General features: G+C 44.2%; 1 protein-coding gene across 7 annotated transcripts in view; it reads left to right on the top strand.

Annotated features, from left to right (window-relative positions):
- Positions 1 to 13,728, top strand: part of piwil2 (piwi-like RNA-mediated gene silencing 2) — a 118,327-nt gene that overhangs the window by 8,058 nt on the left and 96,541 nt on the right. For all 7 annotated transcript variants that reach the window (XR_009794700.1, XR_009794699.1, XM_061817785.1 and 4 more), the window contains 3 exons: positions 1,886 to 2,213; positions 2,279 to 2,384; positions 5,814 to 5,931. Coding sequence is in view for 5 of the 7 variants with exons in the window: in XM_061817785.1 (XP_061673769.1) it covers positions 1,914 to 2,213; positions 2,279 to 2,384; positions 5,814 to 5,931 (524 nt within the window). In the remaining 2 variants the exon portion in view is untranslated. The remainder of the gene's footprint in view (positions 1 to 1,885; positions 2,214 to 2,278; positions 2,385 to 5,813; positions 5,932 to 13,728) is intronic.

The raw sequence follows: 13,728 nt of genomic DNA, 5'->3' as shown, positions 1-13,728 counted from the left end.
CCTGTCAGAAGGTATTTCACCTCTTACCTCCGAAAGAACTGTGCTCACGATCCAGGGGAGGCGGAAACCCCCGAACACTTTGGTGGAGATCAAGAGTGAGGGATGCTGTCAAGCCGAAGAAAGAGTCCTATCGGGCATTTTTGGCCTGTGGGAATCCCCGGGGCAGCTGATAGGTACTGGCTGGCCAAGCAGAATGCAGCTTCGGTGGCAAAAACCTGGGTGTGGGAGGAGGTCGAAAAGACTGCTTAAGAAATTCTGGTCCACCGTCTAGCGTCTCAGAAGGGAAAGCACTGCAGCGTCAACACTGTATAGTGGGGATGGGGCATTGCGGACCTCAACTTGAGATGTTGTGAATCGGTGGGGGGAATACTTCAAAGACCTCCTCAAATCCACCATTAGTCTGGGTTCTCTGAGAGAGGTCACCAAGGTCGTTAAAAAGCTCCTTAGTGGCATGGGCCCGGGGGTGGATGAGATTCACCTGGAGTTCCTAAAGGCTCTGGATGTTGTGGGCTGTCCTGGTTGACACGCCTCTGCAACATCGCGTAAACATCGGGGAGTACCTCTAGATTGGCAGACTGGGGTTGTGGTCCCCCTTCTCTGTTCTTTGCAGATGTGGTTCTGTTGGCTTCATCAAGCCCTAATCTCCAACTCTCACTGGAGCGGTTCACAGCTGAGTGTGAAGCGGCTATGATGAGAATCAGCACCTCCAAATCTGTGACCATGGTCCTCAGTCGGAAAAGGGTGATTTGCCCTCTCCAGGTTGGGGATGAGTTCTTGCTCCAAGTGGAAGAGTTCAAGTATTTTTGGGTCTTGTTCACAAGCGAGGGAAGTATGGAGCGGGAGATCGACAGACTGATCGGTGCAGCATCTGCAGTGATGCAGACTTTGTATCGGTCCGTTATGGTAAAGAGGGAGCTATGTCGAAAGGCAAAGCTCTCAGTTCACCAGTCGATCTACATTCCTACCCTCACCTATGGGCATGAGCTTTGGGTCATGACCGAAAGAACAAGATCCTGGATACAAGCGGCCGAAATGAGTTTCCTCCGCAGGGTGTCTGAGCTCTCTCTTAGAGAGAGGGTGAGAAACTCGGTCATCCGGGAGGGGCTCAGTGTCATGCCGCTGCTCCTCCACATTGAGAGGAGCCAAATGCAGGCATGAGCATTTCACGGAAACGATCGTTCCGTTACCGTGTCGTTACCCAGCCTGAGAAAACACGGAACCGAAAGTCCGTTTCCCAGATCTCAGGGCTTACTTTTAATAAAATTCGCCCATGTGTGGAATGTAAAACAAGTTCTCAATGAAATACAACAATCTGTATAAAACGAACCTACATGAACCCCTTTATTTTTAATGATTAAAACGCCCAGCTTTGTCAGTGTGGTTTACAACCAGCACCGGTTTCTGCTTCTGCGTTACGCATGCGCAAGGTCGAGTTATTCATATCCGGGTCACTCAAACGCTAGTCAAACATGTCGGTTGCTAAGCGTAAAAGTCAAAATGCTCATGCCTGCTAAAGCTTTATTCTGAAGTACATGTAAAAAACGGTTCCCATGAGCATTATCAATGGGAACCGAAAAATCGTTTCCCAGGACAAAAATCAATGGAACCGAAAGATGGGTTACCATACTTGCCGATATCCTCATGCCTGAACCAGAACGTTAATCCTGTTCTCAATTCTCAATCCCCAACCGTTTTCTCAACTCTCAATCCCCAACCCCTACCTGAGAGTCAAGGGATATTTAACCAAATTGAAAACAGTCACTACAAAATCGAGATACGAACTTAAACGTTGATTTTGTGAGCCATTTCACACTTTCACACTCTAAAACAATGTACAAACCCCGTACAACATTAATTTCTTAATGGGAATTTTTCATCTTTGCAGTTGACTCGTACTATTTTGAGGGGACAAAATGGATCCAAGCAGGCCACCTGACATCAGTAATATGCCTGACGTTCCCTGGTGGGGACGCAGTCGAGGACGTGATATAGGACTAGCCAGAGGTTTTTCCACTCCTGCTAATATCACAGAAGGACAAGTACCCGGGGTAACGATTTGCGAGCCTTTAGCTGGACGAGCTCGAGGTCTTGGTCGAGCAAGAGTGGGGCTGTTTTCCACGACAGGACCAAAGCTTGGTATGTCAAGAGGCACAGTCCTGGCTAGCAGGGAGATTCGGAAAGATATTACAGAAGAAGTCCTGACCACAAAAGAGGTAATTGGAGCTCAGCATGTTTTGTCTTACTGTTTTTGAAAGTTACACTTGACTATGTTTTGTAGGTTGAATCCCTTCCACGTGCTCAAGGGTCTGTATTTGTCTCAATGTTCAGACAAATGGGTTTGGAACCCTTGGTGGCCTCACGGGGAAGAGGAACATTACCAGTAGGTATGTACCGTAATTTCCGGCTTACAAGCCACAACTTTTTTCACACACTTTCTACCCTGCGGTTTATGCGGTGATGCAGCTAATTTGTGCATTTTTTCTAACGCCCGCAAGGAGGTGAGCGGAAAAGGTAAGAATGACACCGGTGGAATATATGTTCCGAGTAAGTGACTTTTACCGGCCCTGTTAGAGCTGTGCTAGCGTTAACGCTGAACTAGTGTGTTGCTGCTGATTTACTGGCGTGTCTGAGTGATATTTACCGGTAAGTTTTATTTTAACCAGCCCTGTTAGTGTTAGCATTAGCACAGCACTAGTGTTAACTTTCTGTGTACCGTCTTTTTTTGTAAATATCTTGTTTCAATGTGGGCACTGGGCTTTTACACAGCTGCAGCATATGTATGTACCAAATGATATTTCCTTTACAAATGTCCTCTGTGAGGCTTGTAACCAGGTGCACTCTCGAGGATTACGGTATATAACTGCATTTTACACTTGAAACTTTGACTCCCAGGATGTACATATCAGGAAGGAATGAGTTGCAGCCTTTTGTACTGACTCCAATTACAAAACTAGTTATCAGTTTGTTACGTATATGTAGCAATACTAGATGAGCATAGGAGTTAAGAGATAGCCCACCCCTGTCCCCCTTGGGGGGCGTTACTACGATGTGGCTGATGGAAAAAAATGAGTTCAACTCAGTCTTACATTATAAACTGCATATAAACTCCTATGCAAGTATGGAATTTTATTTTTGTATAAATTTCCTGTTCTAGAGAAATATGGAAAATTGTAACTTTTGTAGAGAAAAATATTAATGTTCCCAAGACTGTTAAAGAGCTTTATTTTTGAAAACCCCACCAAAAATATCCCAAAAACATCTGGATTGTTTGCTTTTTAGGCGCTCTAAAGTGAAAATAAATTTCTGTTCGTGAACGCTGTAATTTACCATGGTTTTGGTGAATACTCATTTTTTAATTTAATGAAACGCACCATTTGCTGTCAGATTATAGAAGCAAATATACCAACTTGGAAAAAAAATCTGGTAAGTCCGCTGAGGACATGATTGAGTCAATTTAAAACCATAAAGGCAAACAAAAAAAATGTTGTGGTTCAGATTTCATACATTTCCGAACTAGGGTTCGCGGGTAGATTTTTTTTTTTTTTTTTAACCCCCCACACTCAAAATATTTTTACTTGGTGCACATGGTGCTGTCATTTTTTTGTCACGTCTCGTTAATTCTGGCTCTCTCGTGCATGAGATCAAAATTCATGAAGGCTTGGTCCAAAAAACATGAAAACGTAACATGACTTGATTTGCCTCAGTAATGTTGACATGGGACGAGGCAGTTACGCAAGCTGACGCTATTTAACACATGCATATACACAACGATCTGGCAAAACGTGGCATTAAAAACAAGACCTCAATACAGAAAGTAAACAGCGCCCATGAGGAATTGGCACTTTGCCACACCACCGCCCGCTGCGGCTGCTGTCAAACACCTGACTTAACCCTGTGCTTCACAGCAGCGTGCAGGGCCATGGAGAACCATGCCCCTGACATATTTACGTGGTGTAAAAAATGTTAGGGTTGGCAGGAATTTTTAGGGTCGGTCGGGGTCAAAATCATAAGCTTTGTTTTTTTTTTTTTTCGTTTTTTTTTTTTTACGCCTAATGAAATATTTGTAATCATTTTCTTTATTGGGTGATTACAACACCTTTGATTACTGGAATACTGCTGAGTAATACAGGGTTCCTTCGGCACTTCGCGCTTCACATTTTGCGGCTTCAGTGGTTAGCAGGTTTAAATCCATCCTTTTCCCCTAAATAAATCAAAATAAATGTGAAAAAAATGCAGCCATATCGGCATATTGCGGAAAGACTTGTTGATACTAGGCGCGTGATTGGTTCACGGCACAGCATCGACCAATGATATCACGGGTGGCTTCATCCCGTGAGCAGTTTGGCTGCGCATAATTGAAGCCTCATCCAGCAACTTCATTTGTTCATGTCTTACCTTCCCGTCTCGCCAGTCTCCTCCACACTGTTTACTTTCGTATATGTACTGTATCTTAGTTTTGTGTTCGCAATAACTTTTTTTGTTCAAACAATAACTTTTTTTAGGCATAACTTTTTTTATTACGTAGTTACAATATCACCTAAGCATTGTGCCACTGCGAAAGCTTCCTCTGTGGATCCCAAGAGGAAGATGACGATCACCAAAAATGTGTATGTGATTAAAGAGGGTAGAAGTTATGGATCTGTGGCACGCCATTATGGTGTAAATAAATTTGCAGTGCAGAACATCAAGAAAGACGAAGCAAACATCCGCTAAACCTCTGCAATACCCTTTTAATAGGGATGCCATAGGTGCTCCGCGGTTAAATGCATGGATTGCATAATGTATTGCAGGTTTTTTCGACAATGCAACCCCTTTGCGCTTCTCACTTTCCATTTTTCAGTCCTTGCTACAGTACTGGGTAGGGCTTGTCATTATTACAATATTCAAATGTCTTCCAAATTGTCAGAGCTTCAAACCCTTAATTGTTGGGGTCTTGATCGCCTAATTGTCAGACACGAGCCTAGGGACTCAAACCGGGTAACTTAATGGCCTGAGCCTTACCAAAGGAATGTGGGGAGAGAACTTACCCATACCACTTAACAGAAACGCAAAATTGTTTCAAATACAGTACACGACATGAAATGTTCTGATTTTCAATTAATTAAAAATTTCTTTACCATAGTTTTTTTTCTTGTAGCATTGGCCTCAAAGATCAGAGGACTGGGGTTCAAATCCCAGTCCCGCCTGTGTGGAGTTTTCATGTTCTCCCTGTGCCTGTGTAGGTTTTCCTCACTCACTCTGGTTTCCTCTGACATCCCAAAAACCTCCATTAATCGGAGACTATAAATTGCCCATAAGCGTGACTGTGAATTTGACTGTTGTCTGTGATTAGCGTGCAACCAGTTCAGGGTGTAACCTGCCAACTGCCCAAAGTTAACTGTGATGGGCTCCAGCACTCCCGCGACCCTTGAGGGGATAAGTGGCTCAGAAAATAGAGGGATGAATGGATAATTCTTTGTTTGGAGCAATACAATGTCCATTTGCTTTCTGAGGTGATAGTTGATAACCCCGGCTGTGTGTGTGTGTGTGTGTGTGTGTGTGTGTGTGTGTGTGTGGTGTGTGTGTGTGTGTGTGTGTGTGTGTGTGTGTGTGTGTGTGTGTGTGTGTGTGTGCGCGCGCGCGCGCGCGTGTGTGTGTGTGCGCGCGCGTGTGTGTGTGTGTGTGCGTAGCCCAGACATATGCTATAGATATATAGCTTTATTCACAAAGAATTTGTGGTGGAAAATGCATTGCCCATTTCCTTGCAATTTTGTAGTTTACCATTACCTTTTTTCCAATTTTAATGGATTTCTGTTTTCAATATTTTTTTGCAGAAAGAGAAGTAGTTGGGGAGATGGAAGAGTTGAAGCAGCCAAGCGCAGCTGTAGGAATGGTATCCAGTTGTCCACAGCCCAGTGACCTCCCACTAAAAGTGATCGGCAGAGGGCGAAGGTACTGTATGAATAACGAGATGACGTAGCCCCGAATTTACATACAACGGATTAATAATCCACAGTGCATTCCTCTTCACATTTAATTAGGCTGCAGCCTTATGACATTTTAAAATATCTTTTTGTCATAATTTGTCAAAGATATTATTTAGACACCTGGGAACATTTTTTACATGATCAGAAAAAATAATCATCCCCTTTTTAACATATTGAAAATTCTTGAAAAGAACCATTTGTGAGTATTGGGTCGACAGTGTTCTGATAAAACAAAAATTCCTTTCCTGCCAGACGTGTCTCAGATGTGCACACATGACTAAAGGTTACTTTTACACAGTTTAGTTATTTCACGACCATAATGTGCATCATATTAAAAAGCGCAGTCTTGATTGTGGGGGCAATTTCAGTAATTAAGGCACACAGTTTTATTGGGCGCAGGCATGGTGGCGCTCACAAGACTTCTTTTCCTTTCGGCTTGTCCCGTTAGGGGTCGCCACAGCGTGTCATCTTTTGCCATCTTAGCCTATCTCCTGCATCTTCCTCTCTAACCCCAACTGCCCTCATGTCTTCCCTCACCACATCCATAAACCTTCTCTTTGGTCTTCCTCTCGCTCTTTTGCCTGGGAGCTCCATCCTCAGCATCCTTCTACCAATATACTCACTCTCTCGCCTCTGAACATGTCCAAACCATCGAAGTCTGCTCTCTCGAATCTTGTCTCCAAAACATCCAGCTTTGGGTGTCCCTCTAATGAGCTCATTTCTAATCCTATCCAACCTGGTCACTCCGAGCGAGAACCTCAACATCTTCATTTCTGCCACCTCCAGTTCAGCTTCCTGTTGTTTCTTCAGTGCCACCGTCTCTAATCCGTACATCATGGCCGGCCTCACCACTGTTTTGTAAACTTTGCCCTTCATCCTAGCAGAGACTCTTCTGTCACATAACACACCAGACACCTTTCGCCAGCTGTTCCAACCTGCTTGGACCCGTTTCTTCACTTCCTGACCACACTCTCCATTGCTCTGTATTGTTGACCCCAAGTATTTGAAGTCGTCCACCCTCGGTATCTCTTCTCCCTGTAGCCTCACTCTTCCCCCTCTACTTTTCTCATTCACGCACATATATTCTGTTTTACTTCTGCTAATCTTCATTCCTCTCCTTTCCAGTGCATGTCTCCATCTTTCCAATTGTTCCTCTGCATGCTCCCTGCTTTCACTGCATATGACAATATCATCTGCGAACATCATGGTCCAAGGGGATTCCAGTCTAACCTCATCTGTCAGCCTATCCATTACCACTGCAAACAGGAAGGGGCTCAGAGCTGACCCCTGATGCAGTCCCACCTCCACCTTAAATTCCTCTGTCACACCTAAGGCACACCTCACCATTGTTCTGCTGCCATCATACATGTCCTGTACTATTTTAACATACTTCTCTGCCACACCAGACTTACGCATGCAGTACCACAGTTCCTCTCTTGGTACTCTGTCATAGGCTTTCTCTAGATCCACAAAGACACAATGTAGCTCCTTCTGACCTTCTCTGTACTTTTCCACGAGCATCCTCAAGGCAAATAATGCATCTGTGGTACTCTTTCTAGGCATGAAACCATACTGTTGCTCGCAGATACTTATTTCTGTCCTGAGTCTAGCCTCCACCACTCTTTCCCATAACTTCATTGTGTGGTTCATCAACTTTATTCCTCTATAGTTCCCACAGCTCTGAACATCCCCTTTGTTCTTAAAAATGGGAACTAGAACACTTTTCCTCCATTCTTCAGGCATCTTTTCGCCCGCTAGTATTCTGTTGAATAAGTTGGTCAAAAACTCCACAGCCATCTCTCCAAATTGCTTCCATACCTCTACCGGTATGTCATCAGGACCAACTGCCTTCCCATTTTTCATCCTTTGTAATGCCTTTCTGACTTCCCCTTAGTAATCATTTCCACTTCCTGGTCCTTCACTCTTGCCTCTTCAACTCTTCCTTCTCTGTTATTTTCTTCATTCATCAACTTCTCAAAGTATTCTTTCCATCTATTTAGCACACTACCGGCACCAGTCAACACATTTCCATCTCTATCCTTAATCACCCTAACCTTCTGCACATCCTTCCCATCTCTATCCCTCTGTCTGGCCAACCTGTAGAGATCCTTTTCTCCTTCTTTCGTGTCCAACCTGGTGTACATGTCTTCATATGCCTCTTGTTTAGCCTTTGCCACCTCTACCTTTGCCCTACGTCGCATCTCGATGTACTCCTTTCGCCTCGCCTCAGTCCTCTCAGTATCCCACTTCTTCTTCGCTAATCTCTTTCCTTGTATGACTCCCTGTATTTTGGGGTTCCACCACCAAGTCTCCTTCTCCCCTTTCCTACCAGATGACACACCAAGTACTCTCCTGCCTGTCTCTCTGATCACCTTGGCTGTCGTCGTCCAGTCTTCCGGGAGCTTCGGTTGTCCATCGAGAGCCTGTCTCACCTCTTTCCGGAAGGCCGCACAACATTCTTCCTTTCTCAGCTTCCACCACATGGTTCTCTGCTCTACCTTTGTCTTCTTAATCTTCCTACCCACCACCAGAATCATCCTACATACTACCGTCCTATGCTGTCGAGCTACACTCTCCCCTACCACTACTTTACAGTCAGTAACCTCCTTCAGATTACATCGTCTGCACAAACTATAATCTACCTGCGTGGTTCTACCTCCGCTCTTGTAGGTCACTATATGCTCCTCCCTCTTCTGGAAATAAGTGTTCACTACAGCCATCTCCATCCTTTTTGCAAAGTCCACCACCATCTGCCCTTCAAAGTTCCTTTCCTGGATGCCGTACTTACCCATCACTTCTTCATCGCCCCTGTTTCCTTTACCAATATGTCCATTACAATCTGCACCAATCACAACTCTCTCGCTGTCTGGGATGCTCAGAACTACTTCATCTAGTTCCTTCCAGAATTTCTCTTGCAACTCTAAGTCACATCCTACCTGTGGTGCATAGCCGCTAACCACATTGTACATAACACCCTCAATTTCAAATTTTAGTCTCATCACTCGATCTGATACTCTTTTCACCTCCAAGACATTCTTAGCCAGCTCTTCCTTTAAAATAACCCCTACTCCATTTCTCTTCCCATCTACTCCGTGGTAGAATAATTTAAACCCTGCTCCCAAACTTCTAGCCTTACTACCTTTCCACCTGCTCTCTTGGATGCACAGAATATCAACCTTTCTCCTAATCATCATGTCAACCAACTCCTGAGCTTTTCCTGTCATAGTCCCAACATTCAAAGTCCCTACACTCAGTTGTAGGCTCTGTGCATTCCTCTTTTTCTTCTGACGCTGGATCCGGTTTCCTCCTCTTCTTTGTCTTCGACCCACAGTAGCTGAATTTCCACCGACGCCCTGCAGGTTAGCAGTGCCGGGGGCGGGCGTTGTTAACCCGGGCCACGACCGATCCGGTATGGGATTCTTTAGATGAACGCTCATATTTGTTTGGCACAGTTTTTACGCCGGATGCCCTTCCTGACGCAACCCTCTGCATTTATCCGGGCTTGGGACCGGCCTACAGATTGCACTGGTTTGTGCCCCCCATAGGGCTGCATTGCGCTCACAAGACAATGAGGCATAATTATACCTTTATTTTTGTAAGCAGAATAGCAAGCTAATATTTTTTTTTTTTTCCTACTACGACCGGTGCAAGCAAGTCACGCGCCATCCTCACCTACGCTGTCACACTAAACTAAAATCATTACACCACAGCAAACAGACCAGCACAACCAGCAGACAAAACAACTAAAAGGATGAGCGAAAAAATAATTGGCACAAAACATGCACTTCAGATGCTGTTTACCTACGTGATTGACGCCGCAAAGAATATACCGTAATTTATTGTGTATAATGCACAAAATTTTCTAAAAATATTTTCGAAGTCAGTAGAGCATTTAGGTATATATATATAAAGAAAATCACATTGTATAGTCGGATACAGGTACATAGGGTGCTTAAAAAAAGTATCCATTTATATTTCAATATGATAATCAATGTCTTATGCTGCACATTTATATGTATTATGGTAATGTGCTCTGCCAACCTGAGCTTCCTGACCTGCTTGCGGGAGTTTGCCATTTTATTATTGTTAGCGTAGCATATTTGTTGCTACTGCACCAAACATCAGAAATGGGTGCCCATGGGTTTGTTTTTACCTAAACTAAGACAAAAAATGTTGAGTAGAATTGCTAAATATGTAGCCCCTTTTTAAAGAAAAAGTGTCATCATTCCTGCCGAATAAGTGGGCAACCCAAAGCAGCGTGGCAGCTCAAAACGAGAGCTCAAACTACGTAGAAACAAGCGTAATTGGCACATGAAAAAAATGGGAAGGCGCGCACAATGAAAATGTTTGGGGTTTTTTTTGTGCCCCGATTACACTCGTTTCTTTGTAGTTTGAGCTCTCGTTTTCATAGCGACCTGATGCTATAGACAGTCATGAAAGTCCTCCGGATTTTCCCGGAATTCCGGATTTTTAAATTTTCAAGAAAATTGCTCCGGAAAATTGAGGAAAAATTGCCTAAAATTAATCCGTATATTAGTTGACAACATTAGGCGAACATGTATTTGAGTTCGTTGTTTTGCTTTCACAAGCGTAGCCATGTTGAGGCACTAACACTACAAACAATAACGCCCCTCCTCTCGCATTCTCCCAAGACGTCGCTTATTTTGTGCGGTCTTGACATTAATTTATGTGTTTAGTTCATAAACGTTAACTAAACAAGCCTGCTCCAAAACAACCGGTATTCACCTGGAAACATCAAATGCAAGTTAACCGTACTGAGCATGTACGAAAGCGCATGTTCATAACTGCTTCACGTCATGAGAGCGCATTTACGTCGAAAGTCATCAACATTATGAGCCATTTCAAAGGAAATTCAGTTACACCAGGGGTGCTCATCGCGTCGATCGCGAGGCAGTGTGACGGCCTAAAAAAGCACTTATCCACCTCGTCGCTTGAATCAGGTGTGGCCAATACATTGAGCGCATGGACATAAAGGCGCGTTCTAGCAAGCCGGCCTCCGATTTACGGCAGTCCTCACCTCACCTAGCACACACCCACGCTACTCACCGTACATATTTTTTCATTTAACAAATCTGGGAACATAATGTCAAAGAACTTCTGGGGAGGCTGATGCGGGGTTGGGGTAGCTGTAGGTGTTGGACCAGGTTCCAGCACGTTAGTGCTGTTTCTTGGTCTGAGCGCCCTCCTCCTTGGCTCTGACTCCCCCCTGGGTTTAAATGCACAACACACATTCATCCCCCTTTTTCTTTTAATGCACCATATACACCCATCTTTGGAGGGCAGTGAATTGTGAGTGGTGTGGTGTGGCTGTTAGGCAATATTGCCTGGCAGCCCTGCCTTCCTTAAATGCACCACTGGACCAATGGAGAGTCAGACCACAGCTTCCTGCTACTTATCCCTTCATACATCCACCTCAGACTCAAATCCAGGCTCACCACTGCAACAACCTGGCAAGAGACTGCCATCAGTAAATTTCACGAGCACTTCCAGAAACAAACTAGGAACCTTTTATACATCAAGACCTGAACAGATACACAGGCACTAAACTGGACTATATCAAGTTATGTATGGAAACTGTGTAAACAAAAGCATCGGGGTTTTTCTAAATCAGAAACAACGGGTGGCCACCCCATTCATTCCTCAGGGGCCGCAAAATTGGCAACAGGCCAGGTGAAATAGCTCTTTACAGCACGGGTCGAGCTGAACTGAAAAAGGGATCAAAAATGGCAAAAAGGAAGCCACCCACCATGCTTTGCGGCACAAAGGATGTAAATAGTGTTTAAAGGAGAACACTTTGTCCAAAGTAATAGAAATGGGAGCACACATTAAAAGTTAGTAGATGAGGGTTCAGTGTTTCTTTAAATGCCAGAGTTATCCACAGATTTCAGTGGCCAGACACGGTGACCCACGACAAACTTTGTTGTGAATTCCCACGTTGCCGAAAAAAAACAGAAATGACATATTTCATGTGTGTGTTAGCTTGTTCTGCTCACATGTGTAAATTTGCAATTATTCCTCACTGTCTCATGAGTGTCATCATTTGGTAGCTTTCATGTGCGGTGAAACGGGCTTGCATACATATACTAACTAATCTGCATGTGTTCGGGTGTGCTTCATTGGCAAAGTCACGCAACAACATATATTGATTTTGGACTATGTCCACATACAGTGCGCATTATAAGGCTATTTAGGAGAAAATTTAGGTACACATTATGGTTGTGATAATATGGTACGTTAGAGGGAGGCCAAAAAAAATGGCGAAATGCGGTGTGCAAGGGCATACAATACTTATTAAGGCTTCAGAAGTGCAGATGTGGAAATGTGTTCAGGGAAATACGCCTTACATGGCCACACCTCAGGGTTACTCCACTCTGGGTGCGCAAATGGCCCGAATGTGCGTGAATTACTGAATTAAATCGGTGGCAGAATGAACCAGGGTTCGTACGAGTCAGGGGATTTCTGAAATATCATGGAAAGAAACTTTGGCTTTTCCAGGTCTTGGAAAGTTTGGTATATAAAATATATTTGGCTTGGGTCAGGGAATGTCATGGAATTTTCAGTCAAAGTCACTTTCAATCACTAACGGGATTGCACTCTCAAATCCGCACAATCGAGCACGAAAAATCACGCGCCTAAAATTTGTTAAGAGTAGAAATACATAGACATTCTCAGCGCACATGAAAACCAATCCAGCAGTGAACCCAGAGTTGTGATTGGTACAGATTGAAATGGACATGTTGGTGAAGGAAACAGGGACGATGAATAAGTGATGGGTAAGCAACTTTGCGGCACAGATGGTGGTGGACTTTGCAAAAAAGGATGGAAATTTCAGTAGTGAACACTTTTTTTTTCCCAGGAGAGGCAGAAACATATAGTGACCTACAAGACTGGAGGTAGAAGCACGCAGGTGGATTATATTATGTGAAGGAGATGTAATCTGAAGGAGGTTACTGACTGCTAAGTAGTGGTAGGGGAGCGTGTAGCTCGACAACACAGGATGGTGGTGTGTAGGACAACTCTGTTGGTGGGTAGGAAAATTAAGACAAAGGTAAAGCAGAGAACTAGGTGGCGGAAGGTGAGAAAGGAAAGATGCTGTCTGGCCTTCTGGAAAGAGGTGAGCCAGGCTCTCAATGGACAGGAGCTGCTCCCGGAAGACTGGACTACTACAACCAAGGTGATCACAGATACAGGCAGGAAAGTACTTGGTGGGTCTTCTGGTAGGAAAGGGGAGAAGGAAACCTGGTGGTGGAACCTCAAAATACAGGAAGTAGTACAAGAAAAGAGATTAGCGAAGAAGAGGTGGGACACTGAGATGACTGAGGATTGGCGAAAGGAATACATTGAGATGCGACGTAGGGCAAAGGTAAAGATGGTGAAGGCAAGAGGCATATGATGACATGTACACCAGGTTGGACACGAAAGAAGGAGAAAAGGATCTCGACAGGTTGGCCAGACAGAGATGGGAAAGATGTGTAGCAGGTAAGGGTTATTAAGGATAGAGATGGAAATGTGTTGACTGGTGCCAGTAGTGTGCTGAATAGATGGAAAAAATACTTTATGATGAATGAAGAAAATGAGAGAGAAGGAAGAGTAGAAGAGGCAAGTGTGAAGGACCAGGAAGTTGCAATGATTAAGTGGGAAGTTAGAAAGGCACTAAAGAGGATGAAAAATGTAAAGGCAGTTGGTCTTGATGACATACCGGTGGAGGTTTTGAACCGATTTGGAGAGGTGAAAGTGTAGT

Source organism: Syngnathoides biaculeatus, chromosome 4, assembly GCF_019802595.1.
Source record: "Syngnathoides biaculeatus isolate LvHL_M chromosome 4, ASM1980259v1, whole genome shotgun sequence".
NCBI lineage: Eukaryota > Metazoa > Chordata > Actinopteri > Syngnathiformes > Syngnathidae > Syngnathoides > Syngnathoides biaculeatus.
The sequence above is the reverse complement of the archived record's forward strand: the minus strand, read 5'-3'. Positions and strand labels throughout refer to the sequence as shown.